Source organism: Malaclemys terrapin, chromosome 9, assembly GCF_027887155.1.
Source record: "Malaclemys terrapin pileata isolate rMalTer1 chromosome 9, rMalTer1.hap1, whole genome shotgun sequence".
Lineage (NCBI taxonomy): Eukaryota > Metazoa > Chordata > Testudines > Emydidae > Malaclemys > Malaclemys terrapin.
Window position 1 is genome coordinate 90,891,601 of NC_071513.1, and position 20,315 is coordinate 90,911,915.

Below are 20,315 nucleotides of genomic sequence, written 5' to 3' on the forward strand. Positions count from 1 at the left end.
AGGTGCTTGGGGTGGCCAACGGAGAGAGGCGGCACGTCCAGCTCTTCGGCGGCGGGTCCCTCACTGCCTCTCGGAGCGAAGGACCACCAGCTGCCGAACTGCCGCCGAAGACTGAAGCGGTGGCGGTAGAGCAGATCGCGATCGCAGCTTTTTTTTTTCCTTTTGCTTGGGGCGGCAAAAACCCTGGAGCCGGCCCTGGATGTAGTGTAGGATTTTTCTGACACATGCTGATCTCACCTATGCCTAACTCAGACTTCTGGACTACAACGCCAAGAAAGCCAGCTCGCCCTGCCTGAATTTGTAAGATCAAGTGAGAGAAAACATTTTAGGTTTTTTAGGATATTTTATTTGCAGGAATTGTTTGAGTGAAGATATTGAGACAGAACCCTCAGCTTGTTCATCCCTAATACAGTGGAAGACTTCAGCTTTCCTTTCCTCTCTGCGCTTCACTTCAGCGCTTCCCTGAAGAGTTAGCTGTTCAATCTGGACTTCACCATGTGAAGCAGCGGAGTGCCTGGAGGTGCCATTATACAAACAGATACGAATACAGTCCCTGATCTGAAGAGAATACAACACAAGAAATAGCACCATGAGATTGTACAGACACTGACTTTTAATGCATTTCCAAGGGACTGGACGTCAGGTTGCCAGTGTCCCTTCAAATTGTGTAGGACTCCTCATAGCCTTCAGAAGGGCATTATTGTGCAGATGTGTTTCAGAACATGTGCTACATGAAAAATATTTCACTTTGAGTCAGCACCAATCTTACAACAGGTTCCTTTACTTTACACACTTCTAATGTGCCTTTTGGAGGCTCAGTTCTGCCACCCTGACTCACACTGAGTACTATCTTCCTCTACATGTCTATCTTCTATTGGCTTGCATACTTCTCTTAGCAGTTTGGCCACACATCTGGGGCCAGATCCTGAGCTACTGCAAAGCAGTGTAGCTCCATTGACTTCAGTAGAGCTATGTCAATTTACACAAACTAAGGATCTTTCAAAAAGACAGTAACCTGCATTTCTCTAAAGCGTCTATTAACAGTTTAGACCCTCTCCATGTTATGGGCCATATTCTACCCACCAATCCAATGGCCAATGAAGTCCAGGAAAGTGCTTTGTAGACATCAGAGGATAGCTTGCTCCTATATAGTTACCAGCCACTTACGGCCCTAGTGTGTCAATTATTTCTTCTACACACTACGCAAATACTTTCATGCTAGGAACACCTATGTTGATACGGAAAATAAAGCTAGATTCTTTCAGTGGGCATGACCAGTTTTATGGCAGTTGGAGCATATACAAGAACATAAGAATGGACACACCGGGGCAAACGAATGGTCCACCTATCCCAGTATCCTGTCTTTCAACAGTGGCCAGTGTCAGATGCTTCAAAGGGAATGAACAGAACAGGGCAACCATCCAGTAATCCATCCCCTGTCATCCAGACCCAGCATCTGACAGTCAGAGGCTTAGTGACACCCACAGGGATGTCACCCCTTACAATCTTGCCAAGATCTCTTTGTTGAGTGGTAATAGCTAATTTAGACCCTATTATTTTGTATGTAGAGTTGGGATTATGTTTTCCAATATGCATTACTTTGCATTTAATCAACACTGAATTTCATCAGCCATTTTGTTGCCCAGTCACCCAGTTTTGTGAGATCCGTTTGTAACTCTTCGCAGTCAACTTTGGACTTAACTATATTGAGTAATTTTGTGTCATCTGCAAACTTTGCCATCTCACTGTTTACCCTGTTTTCCAGATCATTTATGAATATGTTGAACAGTGCTGGTCCCAGCATAGATCCCTGAGGACACCATTATTTACCTCTCTCCATTCTGAAAACTGACCATTTATTCCTACCCTTTGTTTCCTGTCTTTATAACCAGTTACTGATCCATGCGAGGACCTTTCCTCTTATCCCATAACTCCTTACTTTGCTTAAGAGTCTTCTGTGAGGGACCTTGTCAAAGGCTTTCTGAAAGTCCAAGTACACTATATCTACTGGATTGCCCTTGTCCACATGTTTGTTGACCTCCTCAAAGAATTCTAATAGACTGGTGAGGCATGATTTCCCTTAACACAACCCGTGTTGACTCTTCCCCAACAAATTGCGTTCATCTATGTATCTGATAATTCTGTTCTTTAGAATCATAGAATCACAGGACTGGAAGGGACCTTGAGAGGTCGTCTAGTCCAGTCCCCTGCACTCATGGCAGGGATAAGTATTATCTAGACCAATGGTCTCCAACCTTTTTATGCACAAGATCACTTTTTGAATTTAAGATGAACCCAGGCTCTACCCCGCCCCTTCCCCAAGGCCCTGGCCCGCTTACTCCATTCCCCCCTCCCTCCATCGCTCACTCTCCCCCCTCCTTACTCACTTTCACCAGGTTGGAGGAGGGAGTTGGAGTGCGGGAGGGGGTGCAGGCTCTGGGCTGGGGCTGAGGGGTTTGGAGTGTGGGAGGGGGCTCCAGGCTGAACCCGGGGCAGGGGGTTGGACTGCAGGAGTGAGGGGTGCAAGCTCTGGGAGGGAGTTTGGGTGCAGGGGTCATATGATCACCCTGCACCTAATTTCATAGAATCCACTAGACATTTCATGAGTTTTACTTTTTATTAGTGTCATTTGTGGTTTATAGATCCAAAATTCTTCAGGGATTGTCACAAATCAGTGTAACATTCTCAACTGTGGGGTGTGCATTGGCTGACCCTGGGGAAGGGGGTTGGGGTGCAGGAGTGAGGGGTGTAAGCTCTGGGAGGGAGTTTGGGTGCAGGAGGGGGTTCCGGGCTGGGGCAGGAGGTTGGGTGCGGGGGGGGGGGGGGCGGGTGAAGTGCAAGGTCCGGCTGGGAGGCGCTTACCACAGGCAGCTCCTGGTCAGCGGTGCAGCGGGGCTCCGGCAGGCTGCCAGCCTGCCCTGGCCCCATGCCGCTCCCAGAAGCGTCTGGCTGCACCCCTTCTGCACCCAAACTCTGTGGTCCCTGGGAGGGAAGGGGGACACTGGGTCTCCGTGTGCTGCCCACACCCGCAAGCGCTGTCCCCGCAGCTCCCATTGGTCGGTTCCACAGAGATGTGCCAGCAGCCAGCCATTTTCGGGATTGGCGTGGGGACAGGGCAGGAATGCAGCCTGCCAGAGCCCCACTGGACTTTTAGCGGCCCGGAGATTGCGATCGGCTGGCAGAGGCTCCAGGATCAACCAGCCGATCGCCATCGACTGGTTGGTGACCACTGATCTAGACCATTCCTGGCAGGTTTTTGTTTAACTTACACTTAAAAATCTCCAATGATGGAGATGCCACAACCTCCCTAGGCAATTTATTCCAGTACTTAACTGCCCTGACAGATAGGAAGTTTTTCCTAATATCCAACCTAAACCTCCCTTGCTGCAATTTAAGTCCACTGCTTCTTGTCCTATCCTCAAAAGTTAAGACGAACAATTTTTCTCCCTCCTCCTTGTAACAACCTTTTATGTACTTGAAAACTGTTATGTCCCCTCTCAGTCTTCTCTTTTCCAGACTACACCAAACACAATTTTTTTAATCTTCCCTCATAGGTCATGTTTTCTAGACCTTTAATCATTTTTGTTGCTCCTCTCTGGATTTTCTCCAATTTGTCCACATCTTTCCTGAAATGTGGTGCCCAGAACTGGACACAATACTCCAGCTGAGGCCTAATCAGCACCGAGTAGAGCAGAAGAATTACTTCTTGTGTCTTGCTTACAACTACTCCTACTAATACATTCCAGAATGATGTTCGCTTTTTTTTGCAAGAGTGTTACACTGTTGACTCAGGTCCCTTTCTGCAGTACTCCTTCCTAGGCAGTCATTTCCCATTTTGTATGTGTGCAAATGATTGTTCCTTCCTAAATGGAATACTTTGCATTTGTCCTTATTGAATTTCATCCTATTTACTTTAAACCATTTCTCTAGTTTGTTTAGCTCATTCTGAATTTTAATCCGATCCTCTAGAGCATTTGCAACCCCTCTCAGCTTGGTATCATCCGCAAACTCTATAAGTGTACTCTCATACCATTATCTACTTTACTATAGTTATCCATTTACTATAGTTTCAACCAATTTGCCTGGGACTGATGTTTGGTTTACCAGCTTGTAATTGCCAGGCTCGCCTCTGGAGCCTTTTTTAAAAATTGGCATCAGATTAGCTATCCTCCAGTTGTCTGGTACAGAAGCTGATTTAAGTGATAAGAAGATCATTTTAAAATTAATAAAGTTCTTTAGAGAAAATTAAAGAAGAAATTTTTTTGTCTTTTTTCTTTTGACTACAAAAAGAACTATTGTGAAATGGGAGTATATAAGATTATTTTAAGGTTTCCACCAAGGCTTCTGCCCCTTTCACACATGACTGCATGGTTTTCAGTTGGCCATGCCTTCCTATTGAGTCACTGGTAATATCTTCCAAAGCAGCAACTCAACACCAGTATTTTCATTAGTTGGACCAGGGCAAACCTGCTGAAAATGCAGTCCAGTATTATAGAAAATCACGTTCAGCACCTTTTCTCTGTGGCTCCATTGCTCATTCAAAGACATGAACAAATTCTTCAGGCTGAGTACACAGACCTGTTATTGCAGAAGGAACATTCTGGAACTGACAACAAACACATCACTTTATTTTCCAATCTCAGTAGCTTGTGAGCTTTCTGAAATACTGGAGAAATTAAAACAGGTTCAATAGGTCTGGTGATGCTGTTCCTTGTCCCTAAGTGCTAATACACATGTTTGGAAACACAGCCTTTCAGCATCTCAAAGCATCAGTCGTACAAAAAGGCTGCACTGGAGACAAGGAAGGGCATCAAGTCATCAGCAGTTTGAAATACTTCAAACAAGGACGGGGGGAGAGAGAGAAAGAGATTACAATAGAAGGACAAGTCTTAAATATAACAAAGCTATCAGAGCATAGATGCCTGCTATGCACCCATTTGCTTATTCTGCCTCCGTTAAAATGTGAATCAGAGTTCAGGACTCTGAGTCATCTTTATGATTATATTGTCTGCAAGTTCCACATCATGTCTAATTCAGAGGAACCTGACCCATTACATCATTTATACTTTTAAAAACCCCTCAGTTTCCTCTAATGACACTATGTACGTGGGTACAACATCCTACCACTCCCTGCCCCTCTCGGCTTAGCTGCAATGGGGAGGAGCAGGCCAGGGGCTCCTGCTCCCCTGTTTACAGCTAGTGCCATAATCTGAGCAGAGCTAAGCAGGAGAGTAAGGGCTGGCCTGACACAACTGGCCTTACTCCCCTTTTTGACCAAGCAAAGGATATGATAATATAGGGATGGGGGCAACTGAATGATGTAGTAGGATAGGGACAGAAAATGGGGGCAAACTACCAAAAAAGAAGCTCCCAGTGTTTCTCCAGTAACATTAACACATGTCACATTTAGAGAGAGAAAGTTTATCACCTTCCTGCCTTTTTTTGGCTGAGGCCTTGTCTACAGAAGTCTCCACAGAAGTCTCCACTTCATTAGAATTCCTCACGGTTGCTCTCATTGGTGCAGTCAAACCAGCAATAGCAACAGCGAGAGTGCTAGTGTATACAGGGCTTCAGACAGCTGCAGGCAATTTAACAACTCTCACTAAACCTGCTCTGAGCAGGGCCAGGGTGGAGCTGCACTGGTGCTAACAGTGTCGGGAAATGCTAAGAGCAAGTCCATTGCAGACAGGCATTTCCTTACTAAAATAAGAAATATCCTACCCTGCACACAGTAGCTCACTGTTGTAGTGCGTGACTTTCACTCATTAAACTGGTTAAGCGAAAACCTCTAGATGTACACAGAATGGACCCATTTCGCATAATTCATCTTTACAAACTGATAACCTGATGATAAGCCCCCTCTAATTTAAACATACGTTATACACACCACTGAATGACTCGCTAAGGAGATCTTTATCTCCTTGGAAGGTGGGTGGCACCACCAGCAATTTAATAAGAGCCAGTTTTGGAAACAGATGCATATATCATGAATGAAGGGCACTGTCTCTGCATGGCCACCCCCGGCAGACTGGTCACCCCCATGGGCCAAGTGTAGCCCTGGTGTGACTCCAGTAACTGCAGGGAGAAGCCTGGCCCAATGTCTCTTAATTACCTACACCGAAGAGGGAGAAGAGCTCGGGGGCAGAGCAGGAGCAGCTGTATTAATGCCCCAGGAACTTGGAGCAGCCACTGGGGGAGAGAGAAACAGCTCCTCCCCTATGGAAGAAAAGTTGTTGGGGGTATTTAGGAAGTTGCACTGGTGCTGTGCCCTGGCATCGCCACAACCCTCCATCTGAAAGCTGAGCCAGCTGAATCAAGTAGGGAATGAAACACGTCCTCCCTCCAAAAACTGCAGCAGAGCGGGGTGCAGTGCTGAATGTCGCTCAGCTGGTTGGTTACCAGCCCTGGACCTCAGCACCGAGCTTCCTCCTCCCCTTGCATCTTTGATCTGTTGCTGCTCTCGCTGGCCCTGTCCCCCTGAAATGATGCACGAGTCTACCTGGCTGGGACTTCTACCCGCACACAGAAAGAGGGAAGGGCAGGTCATTTAGGAACAAAAAGGAGCAAAGCTGCACTTTGAGACCCCCCAATTCTGCAAGGAGCTGCATGAAGCTGCCCTGCGCCTACCTGGAGCCTTATCATGGGATTCACAGCAATCAGGGCCTAAGCTAGCCTGTAGGCACAGCACACTTACCGCTTTCCGCTTGAGAATGCAGTCTAGTCTCCAGCGATTTCCTTCTACCACAGGTCGCTTCATAAAGATTTCTGGGCTCAACCTAAAAAAAAAAAGGTGACAAAAAGAAACATTCTGTGGTGTGAAAACTATGTGTAAGGTCAACTAATCCAGGGGTTCTCAACCCTTTTCTTTCTGAGACCCTCCACCCTCAACATGCTATTAAAACTCCAGGGCCCACCTGTGGCACAACAACTGGTTTTCTGCTTATAAAAACCAGGGCCTGTGTTAGGGGGTAGCAAGCAGGGCAATTGCCTGGGGCCCCACGCCACAGGGGCCCCTGTGAAGTTAAACTGCCCATGCTTTGGCTTCAGCCCAGGCTGGTGGGGCTCAAGACCTTGGGCTTCAGCCCCGTGCAGTTGGGCTTCAGCTTTCTGCCTTGGGCCCCAGCGAGTCTAATGCTGGCTCTGCTTGGCAGACCCCCTGAAACCTGCTCGCAGCCCCCGGACTCCTGGTTGAGAACTGCTGAACTAATCGACTCCAATAATGGTTGAGAAACTAAAGAGTTTATTCATTAGGTGTGAAGTCTGCTCTCCCACGATTTATTTTTTCACAGAACTGTTATTGTTTGCTTTTTAACAATGGTGCCGTATATAACAGCTGATGTGTCCCATGTGTAGCAGAGGCCAATGACCTATCATTGACAGGGATGAGGTTATTTCATTCAGCACCCAGTGGGACCAAACTGAATGGTGATGCATCAGGTAGACTCCATACAGAAAAGAGTAAGTTCTCATGCAGAAAAAAATATACTCCTGGTAGATAACCTGGGGGTTAAAAGAAAACACTCAGGACTTCGACTCTCCTGCCACCTAGACACTTTGAAAATTTCAGATTTGTACAGTTTTTTTCCTTGCTGCCTATCCCAGAAGATAGGGTGCCATTCTTTCACATCAGGATAGCATTCACTGATACGCAGATTTTAAGGCCAGAAGGGACCATTAGATCATACAATCTGCCCTTCTCTATAACAAGACCACAGAATTTCATCCAGTTACTCCTGTATTGAGCCCAGTAACTTTGACTAAAGCATATTGCTGAAAACATGCTTCTGACAGCAACATTTCTCTTCCTAAGCTTTTGTAACTTCCCAGTAAGTTTCGCAATCCCAAGTTATGATAACAATTGACTCTTGCCTTGTATAAGGCAGGAGACACCGGGACTGAAATGTAATTTTCCAATGGTCTGACACAGTGTGTGCTGAAGCTTCAGCAGCATATAGTTTATTTATAAGCATTTTAGGATTCAGATTCATGTCAGTGAGGGTTAATATAATGCTTTGCATTCCTATAGGACCGTTGAGAACCAAAACGTGCTTTACAAACATGACTGGGTCAAGCCTCAAAACAGCCCTAAGAGGTAGGGAAATAATTATAGGCCCACTTTATAGATGAAGACACAGAGGCACAGAAACATTAAGTGACTTGTCCAAGGTCGGACAGGAAAGCTCTCCAGACATTCTAACTTTTAGTCCTGGGTGTTGATCACAAGACCATCCTTTCTCAGGTAGAAGGTGTACCAGCTGCAAGTACAAGATAAAACAAGCCCTGACAAGGAAGTAGCTGAGGGTAGTGCGCAATACTGAGCAGCCCAGCATCCGCAGCTAGGGAACAAGAGGAGGCGTTTAAGAGGAGGCGGTGGTGGTGTGTGCTGAAGCTCATGACAGATGACATCATCAGGATGGCACAGCAGAAGCTGGCAAGAAAAGTACAAACGGCCAGTATTGGAATTGCATATGCACAGCACGCACCGGGGGGGCCAACATGGCCCACCCTGCAGCAGCACTATCACCACCAAATCCCAACAGAAGATTTCAGTGGAGCCCTTCCTGACTGCTTTCTTGCAGCCTCTTCTTTAATGTGTGTGGGGATGCCATTACTGAGGTACACTGCCACACTGCTACAGGTGAGCAGACTGCCCGCCCTGCCTCTTGCTGACCTGAGTCACAGCCATACCCAATGGTACGACTCTTCTAGGGTGTGCACTGCAAAGGGTCTATTTTCTAAGCTGCATCATCATTCACACAACTTTCATAAGCAAACTTCAGGATTTTGCCCTCCGTGGCTAGCAATGGCCTGCATTAGCCACAGTGCCTGACACATACACGGACTGTACACAGGGAACTAGAGCGTCACAGCAACATCGAACTGTGATGCTGCACCCCATAGTCTTAGTAAAAATATTGTTGTAGTATGAATATGGCATAACTAAGATATGTTTTATGCAAGCTGGGTCATGTGAGGTATCATTGGAAAGGTTATGATTTGCTGAAAGTGGTCATCCAATTTGTATGCATGTGTAAATTCTGTATCTGAGGTTAGGAATATTGACTATGTAACAATTACAACTGTGTGTGTATTTGGGGAATGCCCACCAGACAGTCGGCAATCAGCCTGAATGGGCCACTATGATAGGCAATAGAATGGGTCTTTGAAGATGCTGATTTCTCCTCTTCCTGGCCTGCCATGCAAGGTGGTGGCAGGGGGATGTCCTGCATTGCCTAAGTGGTGTACAAATTTGTACATTCCCCCTTGTGTTGAGAGATCTTCTGCTTCCCTGAGACATTCCCAGGGAGTTCCCAGTGGGGCTGTGCAGCCCTGTTCCACTCTCAATGCAGGTGGTGCCTCACTGTACCATGCAGTCTTTCAAGATTATCCCTTGGAAGGAGACACCCAAACTGATGATTTTAAGCATGCACTATTGCTGCCAAGTCTCCTGAAAAGGCCTTTGAATGAAAACCCTCACTGTGAGAGGTTTGGATGTGCTGCCAAACCATCTGGCATCACGGCTAGTTTCCATAATGTAAGGCCTTTGAATAGTGCAGCATTGTAATGAATGTTCTCACAGAGACTGCTGGACAAAATCCAAACGCAGGAATACGAACCACCAATCTGTGATGAAAATTTCTTCTTTCGCTGCCTCCATGGCATTTGCTACATCTTCAAAATACCCTTTTGCATTTACATACCTGAAAAAAAACCAAACACAATACTGTGATTTTTCTTTTAATTACATGGAGAATTCATAGTTGGGGGGAAAATTTCAGTACTTTAAATGAGCAAATGAAAATATCGTTTAAATTCCTTTCTCAAAAGCAAACACGTTCAATTTCATGCACTAGGACAACATGAAAGGAGAATTTCACATCATTGTTAATATCTTAATTAAACCAGTACAATCAAATATTGTTATGGCAACAGGCATGACCAGGTGGCCCTGTTATACGTAGTCTTCCACATTCTTTTTTTCTTATTGCGTGAGCAAGTTTTGACTCTTGGAAAGATATGTAGCGGTGGTGTTAGTTTTGGGTTATGCAAGGTTTTGCTGTAGAGGCAGCTTCAGGGAATAGATGGAGCTGTGTGAGTAGCAGGAGAGGTTGCTCTCTGCCTTGGGCTATGATTGGAGTCTTTGAGACAGAGTTCTCTGGGAACCAGAGAGTGGAATTGGACTGAGATGTGCAAGGAGGGGTTGCTCTGCATGCTGTTTGACCACCTCATTTCAGAACTAGTGCATGTGCATCAATAAACCAAGTTACATTTAGAATATACCCAGACTCCATGTCACTGATTTCAGCCCACTGGGAACCCCACCTGCAAGGCCTCAGATACATGATACCATTCAGCAGTGGACTGATACCACTGTCACAATGGGGCCCAGCTTTCAGGAGGGGCAACACGAGAATACAGCATTAGGGTTGAACCCTGCAAACACTTTCTACTGGATGTTGTGTTTACTTCTCTCATTTGAGATTGGGGAAGATGTGACCATGCCAGAATCAGAGCAGCTGCTTTATTGAGAGGCTGTTGAGAAGGGAGATGAAAGTGGTGCAGGATGAAATTTTCAAAAGCACCTAAGTCACTTAGGTGCTTTTGAAAATGTTACCCAAAACCAATAGTCAAGCTAAGAAGTGAAAGTAGCAGCTTCTAAAGTAAGGAGAGTGTTCTGTTCTCCATTCATAAGCATGTTTATTAGCTTTACTATGAGTTACATGTGCATCAAGATATCACTTTTATTCTGAAATTAATAAACCACTCATATGGCCAATCTCTACAAAAATAAAAAATCTAACAGCTCTGATCACTGCAAAGTCATAACAGGAGTGAAATGGTTATGCTACTAATCCTAATATTTTTCTGCAGATCAGACAAGGAAGAGGCATCTTTGATACTCCCATAGTGATTTATAGCGTCTAGCAGCGAATTCAAACACCCATGTTCTTTAAATGTTAATGATAAATCAGTAGGGCCATGACCTTACCACTTTGCCAAAGTATTCTCCTGTATAGCTGCATACGACCCGAATCTGTGATGTGTTAGAAAGTTTTTGCCATATTTCTGAATGAACTCTTCTATTCCCTGTCCCCACCATCGGGCATGTCTGTAGCTGTTACACTTCAAAATCAATGACCTGGAAAATAACCAAAGAACGGAAAACAACGAGTAAGCAACACACTTTTATTTAGCCTAGTTCTCACTATCGAACATGTTGATATGGGAATTGAATATCAATCACATTTTTTTTAATCAAAAGTGACCTATAGCTAGCTACTTAGCTGAGGTTTTTTTAAATAAAAAATATTTCAGCACCTAGAGACCACAGTTACTGACAACCTATAAAAACAATAGATAGATATTACCTGCATGTTTTGCACACCATGGACCAAATGTTGCTTACATTGGTGCAACCCCATTGATTTAAATGGGATAGCACCAGTGTAACTGGGAGCAGAATCTGACATCATGGATGCTAAAAAATTTTAAATGACCATTTACACCCACTGAGGAACTGTCCCATTGATCTGGATTCTTCTCTCACAATAATAGGGTGGCTGGATTCTTTTGGCATTCCTCCCTGTTAGATGGGGTTGGAACCCTGAAGGGAGATGCTCATTGAACAGTGTTGACTCACTGTAGCAGGTGCAAGTTGCAAACACATCCTGCATATAAGGGAATGGCCCCCTTTTAATTAAAGGAAGCCAATTTTTAAGTGGAAAAACTGGGGGGGGGGGGGAAGTGGTCTAAATAAAATGTACATTTCTCACCTGGAGAGATTGTCAATCCGTAACCCATATTCTGTTTCAGTCTCTTTCTTGCCAATCTTAATGCTGAATTCTTTATCTACCAGCAGGACAAAGGAAATGGCTCCGCTATCCGTCTTCATATACATTAGGAAAGAGTCTTTCACTACTAACCACCTATAAGGTGAGATAACATTTATCTCAAATTCACTTCAAAAACGAGAGCCATCCACTAATATAAAGTGAACAGTAGTCCCCATGAGAGAACTCCAAGCCATTCATCATCAGGATCTAAAGCACGCAAGGGAAGGGTTTGTGACCTATTAGGGGCAGTTTCTTTGTAATATGGTTTACAGAGCTGGTGTCTGGCTGTGCTCTCAGAGTGGAGTAAAACAGGAGTGACTCCACTGAAGTTAGTGGAGTTACACCAGTGTAAAACTGATGAAAGGGAAAGGAGAATCAGCCTCTGGAGAGGTGATTACAGCAACGGATGGTATACAAAATCCTACATCTGGATGCTCAAATCAGCAGTTAAGTCAGAGGAAGGATGGTGCAGTGGCTAGGGTGCTACATGGGGACTTGGGCAACCTGAGTTCCATTTTCTGCTTTGCCACAGAGTCCCTGTGTGACCTTGGGCAAGTAACTTAGCCGCTCTGTGCCTCAGTTTCCCCATCTGTAAAACAGGGATAACAGCACTGGGATAAATACATTAAAAATTGTGAGGTGCTTAGACACTACAGAACTGGGGGCTATATAAGTATCTGTGATAGATACAAGTCCATTTTATGCACTTGAATAGTGATGTGCAGAACCAAATTCAGGTATACCATTACAGTGGGAACCAGGTTCTGTATGATCACATCCTATATAAGTCCTTGGAAATTTAGGCTTTAGTGTCTGGAACATTAATAGGAATATACCTGTTGGCCATAAGGGGTTTCCAGCCAAGTGGCTGCATAATGGACGAGGTGGAGCAAAGACTCTCTTTTGGTAGCCTGCAATACCTGTGGGCACTGTGGGAGCAGCGCACTCTCCTTTGAGTTTCTCATGTGTTATTTATAAAGGCACTGAATCCTATTAAAGCTAATGGAAACTGTACAAAGAGGACATTTTGGAAAGGTTTCATTGCCAAGCAACAGGCATCACAGTAAAAAAACAAGATGAAAAATGACTAGCAGGTTGTGTGTGAGCACCACAGCCCTTGAGCACTCTGGAAAAAATATTTCCCTGTCAGTGTCCAATATTTTTGCCCTCTCTGTGTACATATATATGAATGATGTGCCTAACATCCTCTCTCCTTCACACACAAGTGAGTCACTCACATGGCCTTAGTCCAGATCTTTGTTCATACAAATGAATGCACAAGGAAAGAGAATGTATTTTTAAACCAATTGCAAAGACATATTAATGACTGTATCTTTCATGGCATCCTGAAGTGTTATGTTGCTGGGCCCAATTCAGTTCAATTGCTCCATGTTCAAACTGTGCAGTGCTCCCAGGTTAGTTTTCTGAGCACGACGTTCATCACATAGTAACAGGGCATAGTCAGGGCCAGCTTTAGGAATATGGGGGCTCTAAAGAGGTTGTTACTGGGGGCTCTGTGCTTTTCTTTTCTCCTCCCCCTTCCCTAGACTAAGACTAGCCATAGTAATCAACGCTGTAGATAACAACAGACTCCCCACTCTCACATCAAATTTGGGGCCCCCCATAAAATCAGGGGACCCCTGTCCCCTCGCTCACAGACTCCGTGGGTCTCGCATACGTTTTGATAATGAAAACAGAACAGAAACACAGGCAGCTCTGCTGACTTGTAAAGCAGCCTTTAAAAGAAGGAGCACTGTCTTTCTTACAAGCCAGAGTGTGCTCAATTTGCTCATAATGAGGCGCTGGCCTCACAACCAAGTTGAAAATTACAGCTGAACTTCCAGAACTCCTCAGCCACATGACATTACAACAGACCCGACTTATAATGCTTTTGCATACTTCAAATGACCCGAACAGTGAAGTAGAATGAACGAACATCCCAATGCCCATAATATTCAAAAAGAGTAACTCGGGTTATAGAGAACTGCCACTCGTAGTGAAGCCGTTTGGTGAAAACAATGATTTCATTGTAACAGGGTCGCACTACATTCAGAAAAGGATCTTTGCATCATGTTTCCATACTGAACTGAATAGGGGCTTTGTGATATGATTAAGGACAATCTGGTGTTTGTCAGTGAGAGAGGAAAGAGCTGGGAATCACTTTTAACTACTTGGCACTAAACAAATTAGTGCATCCACCAGTGGCAAGGAGTATCAAGCATGGAAAATCTGACTCAGGACAATTTTAGTACTTATGGAGAGGCACTGGAGAGACTGATTTAAGAATGGGGACTATGGATTGGCCATGAAATGTTTGCCAAAAAAAGGAAACCCAAATTGAGTAATTCAGATTTTGAGTTTAGTTTTTATGAATCCAAAGAGCAATGACTCTGAAAGGTGATTATAAAACCAGAATCTTCTTACTTAGCAACTTTGCTCCACATGTGTATATCAGTGTAGTTTAATGACAGAAATAAGTGTTCATCGCAGAGCCAACGTAGACAAGAGGAGGTGAACTGGATTCTATACCTTCCTGTGCATCAGATCATCAAAGAACTGTGTACTAAGGTCCAATAAGTGCAAGCCCATTGAGGACAAAGGAGTTGTATAGGTGGCCCTATACAATTACAGCACAGAACCTTTATTACAGGTGATGATGAGCAAAGAGGAAAGAAATCAGCTTAATTTTCAGATCCTGGTTGAATTTGTAAGGTTGGCAGTTAGGGAAATAAAACAAACAACATAAATGTGCAGATTTGATCTGGAAATTATTAAAAAAACATAGAACCACACAATGCCATTTTCACAGACACATTTCAGAGCTCAACCACAAATTAATTAATTCATTAATTATTCTCTTCTAACAAAATATACCCTAGGCTTGGGTGTTTTGATAAATATGGAAAACAATATAAAAAATCAAATTTCTTCAGGATGGTCCAGATCTACAAATATACTCTCTTTGTAATATTATTGTTAGTTTATTTATATACATATGTTATGGTAGTCTCTATGGTTACTAGAGGCCTTGATCAGGGCTTCCTCATGCTAGGCAGTATATATGCATATAATTAAAAGAGATAATTCTCACCCCGAAGAGTGTACTTAAACTATTTCTGTACCACGGAGTAGAAAATGTACTCATTACAGAGGTAAACATTATGCATGGCTTCAAAGGGCCTGATCTCTGCCTGGTATAATATATTGTCTCTGATGGATCAAGACTGCATTTATGGAAAAATGGCAAAGAATACTAAAAACCAGATAGAACTTTGGAGGAATGAGCAACATATTTGGAAGAAGACCAAAACCTCATCTATCTGTGTAACCTTTCAGGAAAATTATTACAAAATACTTTGTCAATGTCACTTCACTCTATTCAAGGTAAGGAAATATATAAAAAGGGAGTCATAACTGTTGAAGAGGATGTGGAGTAAGAGGGTCCTTCCTATATTTATGGTGGGAATGCCTTAAAATAATTGTATTTTGTGGGAAAATAGCAAACAGAATTTTCAAGATAGCTAATGTTAGCCTACTCACTAAACTTACAGTGGCTCTATTAGGTTACAGTCCAAGGAGGTTATTGAATCAGGGAAAGACTCACAGTTACTTCTAGCAACCCTATGTGCCGTAACTCAATTTTGGAAAAGGGTAGATGCCTCAACATTAGTAGGAGGGTGAAATAAAGTCCAAGAAATTCTTTCAACAAGAAAAATGACAGGCAGCCTTATATCAGGTCGAGTAGATTTTCCAATGTGTAGGAACTGCTTTTGGAATTAGAACAAAGTAAATACTCAGATAAGGATAACAAGAGGGAAATCTGTAAGATTTGTTAATATTTGTATGGAAAGTTCACATATGTTAGGAATATATATATATTTTTAAGAACAGATTAGGCTTATGGAAGAGTATTTTAAACTCAGTTTCATACCATTTTGTTTAGTGAACTGTGGGTCTTTTCAGCTACTCATAATATATCTGGGGTGCCAATGCATAAAATAAACTCTTGCCCCACTCCTTGTTCCACTGCTCAGCTAGAAAACTTGCTTCTCCTCCTATATTTGCTGTGCTGGAGGTCTCTGTGCTCCTTTGCAGTGGTTTGTACTTCTGGAGCAGGGAGGTCAGGCAGGAGCAATCAGCCACAGCACTTGAGGGAGTACAGGGACTACCATTATGCCAGGGGGCTTTTAACACATGTGACAAGGGAGGGTCAATGAGTGAAAAATGTGCTCATAGAATCATAAAAGATTAAGGTTGGAAGAGACCTCAGGAGGTCATCTAGTCCAACCCCCTGCTCAAAGTAGAACCAACCCCAACTAAATCATCCCAGCCAGGGCTTTGTTAATCCGGGCCTTAAAAACCTCTAAGGATGGAGATTCCACCACCTCCCTAGGTTACCCATTCCAGTGCTTCACCAACCTCCTAGTGAAATACTGTTTCCTAATATCCAACCTAGACCTCCTCCACTGCAACTGTCCCTAATTAATTAACCAACTTGTTGCCTTTGCTGATGGCAACCAGCCACCAGAGCCATTACTTACATTGGGCAGAGTTCTGCCTGAAAGGCACAGCCCTGAGCCAGGAAAAGTGCAGAACAGCCCTCCAGTCAACCACTCCATGGGAGGGATCTCTCCAGTGCATGGGGAGCAATAGAGGCTGCCCTCTGACTTATCTGTTAGGCTGGTACAGTAGGCATCTTTCTCTGTGCCCTGCCATCTCTGCTGGCTGGGGGAGGGAGGGCACCCCTCTCTGCCTCCTTTGGAGTGGTCTGTGGGTGTAGGCAGGGAGAAGCAGTCAGCTCCAGCACCTGAGCAAGCACAGGGACTGCAATTAGACCAGGTTACTGTGTGAAGTGGGGCAAGTGTGAGGTGGCTTCTTGTGCCTCCTCCCCCCACACTGCCTTATGTATCCACAAAGCAGATGGGCACAATCTGGCCCTTTGTCTTTATTTCTTAAATCCATTAAACTGGATCAAAAACCTGCCATCCAGTAATTCTCTTCAAAACAACACAGCTCAGGCCTCTGTAGGACTCCTTTCAAAACGTGTGGGGGAAACACAAAAGAGGTGACATATTTCTCCTGGGGGTTAATTGCATTAGAGAGGATTCTTTACTGTTGTGGTTCAGGTCTGATTTAATCCACTGGTGAGTGTAGCCTGGACAATGTTCCAATTAATTTGGTTTGGGTTTTTTAATCAGAAAGGTATGGTAAACTGAACCAAAACTTCCACGTGCAGCAACAACACATCACAGCAGGAAGAACTGGAAGTGCTAATAAATAAATACAAATATGACATTGTTGGCATCACTGAAACTTGGTGGGATAATACACATGATTGGAATGTTGGTGTGGATGGGTACAACTTGCTCAGGAAGGATAGACAGGGGAAAAAGGGAGGAGGTGTTGCCTTATATATTAAAAATGTACACACTTGGACTGAGGTAGAGATGGACATAGGAGACGGAAGTGTTGAGAGTCTCTGGGTTAGGCTTAAAGGGGCAAAAAACAAGGGAGATGTCATGCTAGGCATCTACTACAGGCCACCTAACCAGGTGGAAGAGGTGGATGAGGCTTTTTTCAAGCAACTAACAAAATCATCCAAAGCCCAAGATTTGGTGGTGATGGGGGACTTCAACTATCCGGATATATGTTGGGAAAATAACACAGCGGGGAACAGACTATCCAACAAATTCTTGGACTGCATTGGAGACAACTTTTTATTTCAGAAGGTTGAAAAAGCTACTAGGGGGGAAGCTGTTCTAGACTTGATTTTAACAAATAGGGAGGAACTCGTTGAGAATGTGAAAGTAGAAGGCAGCCTGGGTGAAAGTGATCATGAAATCATAGACTTTGCAATTCTAAGGAAGGGTAGAAGGGAGAACAGCAAAATAGAGACAATGGATTTCAGGAAGGCAGATTTTGGGAAGCTCAGAGAGCTGATAGGTAAGGTCCCATGGGAATCAAGACTGAGGGGAAAAACAACTGAGGAGAGTTGGCAGTTTTTCAAAGGGACACTATTAAGGGCCCAAAAGCAAGCTATTCCGCTGGTTAGGAAAGATAGAAAATGTGGCAAAAGACCACCTTGGCTTAACCACGAGATCTTGCACGATCTAAGAAATAAAAAGGAGTCATATAAAAAATGGAAACTAGGACAGATTACAAAGGATGAATATAGTCAAACAACACAGGAATGCAGGGGCAAGATTAGAAAGGCAAAGGCACAAAATGAGCTCAAACTAGTACGGGAATAAAAGGAAACAAGAAGACTTTTTATCAATACATTAGAAGCAAGAGGAAGACCAAAGACAGGGTAGGCCCACTGCTTAGTGAAGAGGGAGAAACAGTAACAGGAAACTTGGAAATGGCAGAGATGCTTAATGACTTCTTTGTTTCGGTCTTCACCGAGAAGTCTGAAGGAATGCCTAACATAGTGAATACTAATGGGAAGGGGGTAGGTTTAGCGGATAAAATAAAAAAAGAACAAGTTAAACATCACTTAGAAAAGTTAGATGCCTGCAAGTCACCCGGGCCTGATGAAATGCATCCTAGAATACTCAAGGAGCTAATAGAGGAGGTATCTGAGCCTCTAGCTATTATCTTTGGAAAGTCATGGGAGACGGGAGAGATTCCAGAAGACTGGAAAAGGGCAAATATAGTGCCCATCTATAAAAAGGGAAATAAAAACAACCCAGGTAACTACAGACCAGTTAGTTTAACTTCTGTGCCAGGGAAGATAATGGAGCAAGTAATTAAGGAAATCATCTGCCAACACTTGGAAGGTGGTAAGGTGATAGGGAATAGCCAGCATGGATTTGTGAAAAACAAATCATGTCAAACCAATCTGATAGCTTTCTTTGATAGGATAACGAGCCTTGTGGATAAGGGTGAAGCGGTGGATGTGGTATACCTAGACTTTAGTAAGGCATTTGATACGGTCTCGCATGATATTCTTATCGATAAACTAGGCAAATACAAATTAGATGGGGCTACTATAAGGTGGGTGCATAACTGGCTGGATAACCGTACTCAGAGAGTTGTTATTAATGGTTCCCAATCCTGCTGGAAAGGCGTAACGAGTGGGGTACCGCAGGGGTCTGTTTTGGGACCGGCTCTGTTCAATATCTTCATCAACGACTTAGATATTGGCATAGAAAGTACGCTTATTAAGTTTGCGGATGATACCAAACTGGGAGGGATTGCAACTACTTTGGAGGACAGGGTCATAATTCAAAATGATCTGGACAAATTGGAGAAATGGTCTGAGTTAAACAGGATGAAGTTTAACAAAGACAAATGCAAAGTGCTCCACTTAGGAAGGAAAAATCAATTTCACACATACAGAATGGGAAAAGACTGTCTAGGAAGGAGTACGGCAGAAAGGGATCTAGGGGTTATAGTGGACCACAAGATAAATATGAGTCAACAGTGTGATGCTGTTGCAAAAAAAGCAAACATGATTCTGGGGTGCATTAACAGGTGTGTTGTGAGCAAGACACGAGAAGTCATTCTTCCGCTCTACTCTGCTCTGGTTAGGCCTCAGCTGGAGTATTCTGTCCAGTTCTGGGCGCCGCATTTTAAAAAAGATGTGGAGAAATTGGAAAGGGTCCAAAGAAGAGCAACAAGAATGATTAAAGGTCTTGAGAACATGACCTATGAAGGAAGGCTGAAAGAATTGGGTTTGTTTAGTTTGGAAAAGAGAAGACTGAGAGGGGACATGATAGCAGTTTTCAGGTATCTAAAAGGGTGTCATAAGGAGGAGGGAGAGAACTTGTTCACCTTAGCCTCTAAGGATAGAACCAGAAACAGTGGGTTTAAACTGCAGCAAGGGAGGTCTAGGTTGGACATTAGGAAAAAGTTCCTAACTGTCAGGGTGGTTAAACACTGGAACAAATTGCCTAGGGAGGTTGTGGAATCTCCGTCTCTGGAGATATTTAAGAGTAGGTTAGATAAATGTCTATTAGGGATGGTCTAGGCAGTATTTGGTCCTGCCATGCGGGCAGGGGACTGGACTCGATGACCTCTCGAGGTCCCTTCCAGTCCTATAATCTATGAATCTATGAACCTCCAGCACGGGAGAGAGCAGGGGCTGACAGGATTGCCATTTCTGCTGGATGACTGCTACACAATCACGTTTCACATGGGGAGCTGACATGTAATTTCTGTTGTGAATTAAACACTAGAGAAAAACCAAAGCCATCCTGTGCTAGGCAGGAGGTCAGAGTAGCTGATCTTCTGACCTTGAAAAAAAATAATCTATGAATACATAGAGGTTTCCATAGTTTTGCTGAAATCTCAGTTATAGAAAGAATGACAGTTTTACAACCTTATGTGTAGGAAATGTGAGTGAGACTATTTACATTCAGTACATGGTCTAGAACAACTAATAAGTTAAAGCTTCAATTCAGAACTCTGCTAGACACCAAAAAGCATGGACTCAATAGAGACATGGATTCTATGTCTCATTGCAACAATCTGTAACCC

General features: G+C 43.8%; 1 protein-coding gene across 3 annotated transcripts in view; it reads right to left on the bottom strand.

Moving 5' to 3' along the window:
- Positions 1-20,315, bottom strand: part of PLD1 (phospholipase D1) — a 137,536-nt gene that overhangs the window by 43,434 nt on the left and 73,787 nt on the right. For all 3 annotated transcript variants that reach the window (XM_054039303.1, XM_054039305.1, XM_054039304.1), the window contains 4 exons: positions 11,775-11,927; positions 10,991-11,140; positions 9,618-9,701; positions 6,695-6,776 (listed from right to left, as the gene is read on the bottom strand). In XM_054039303.1, coding sequence (XP_053895278.1) covers positions 6,695-6,776; positions 9,618-9,701; positions 10,991-11,140; positions 11,775-11,927 — 469 coding nt within the window. The remainder of the gene's footprint in view (positions 1-6,694; positions 6,777-9,617; positions 9,702-10,990; positions 11,141-11,774; positions 11,928-20,315) is intronic.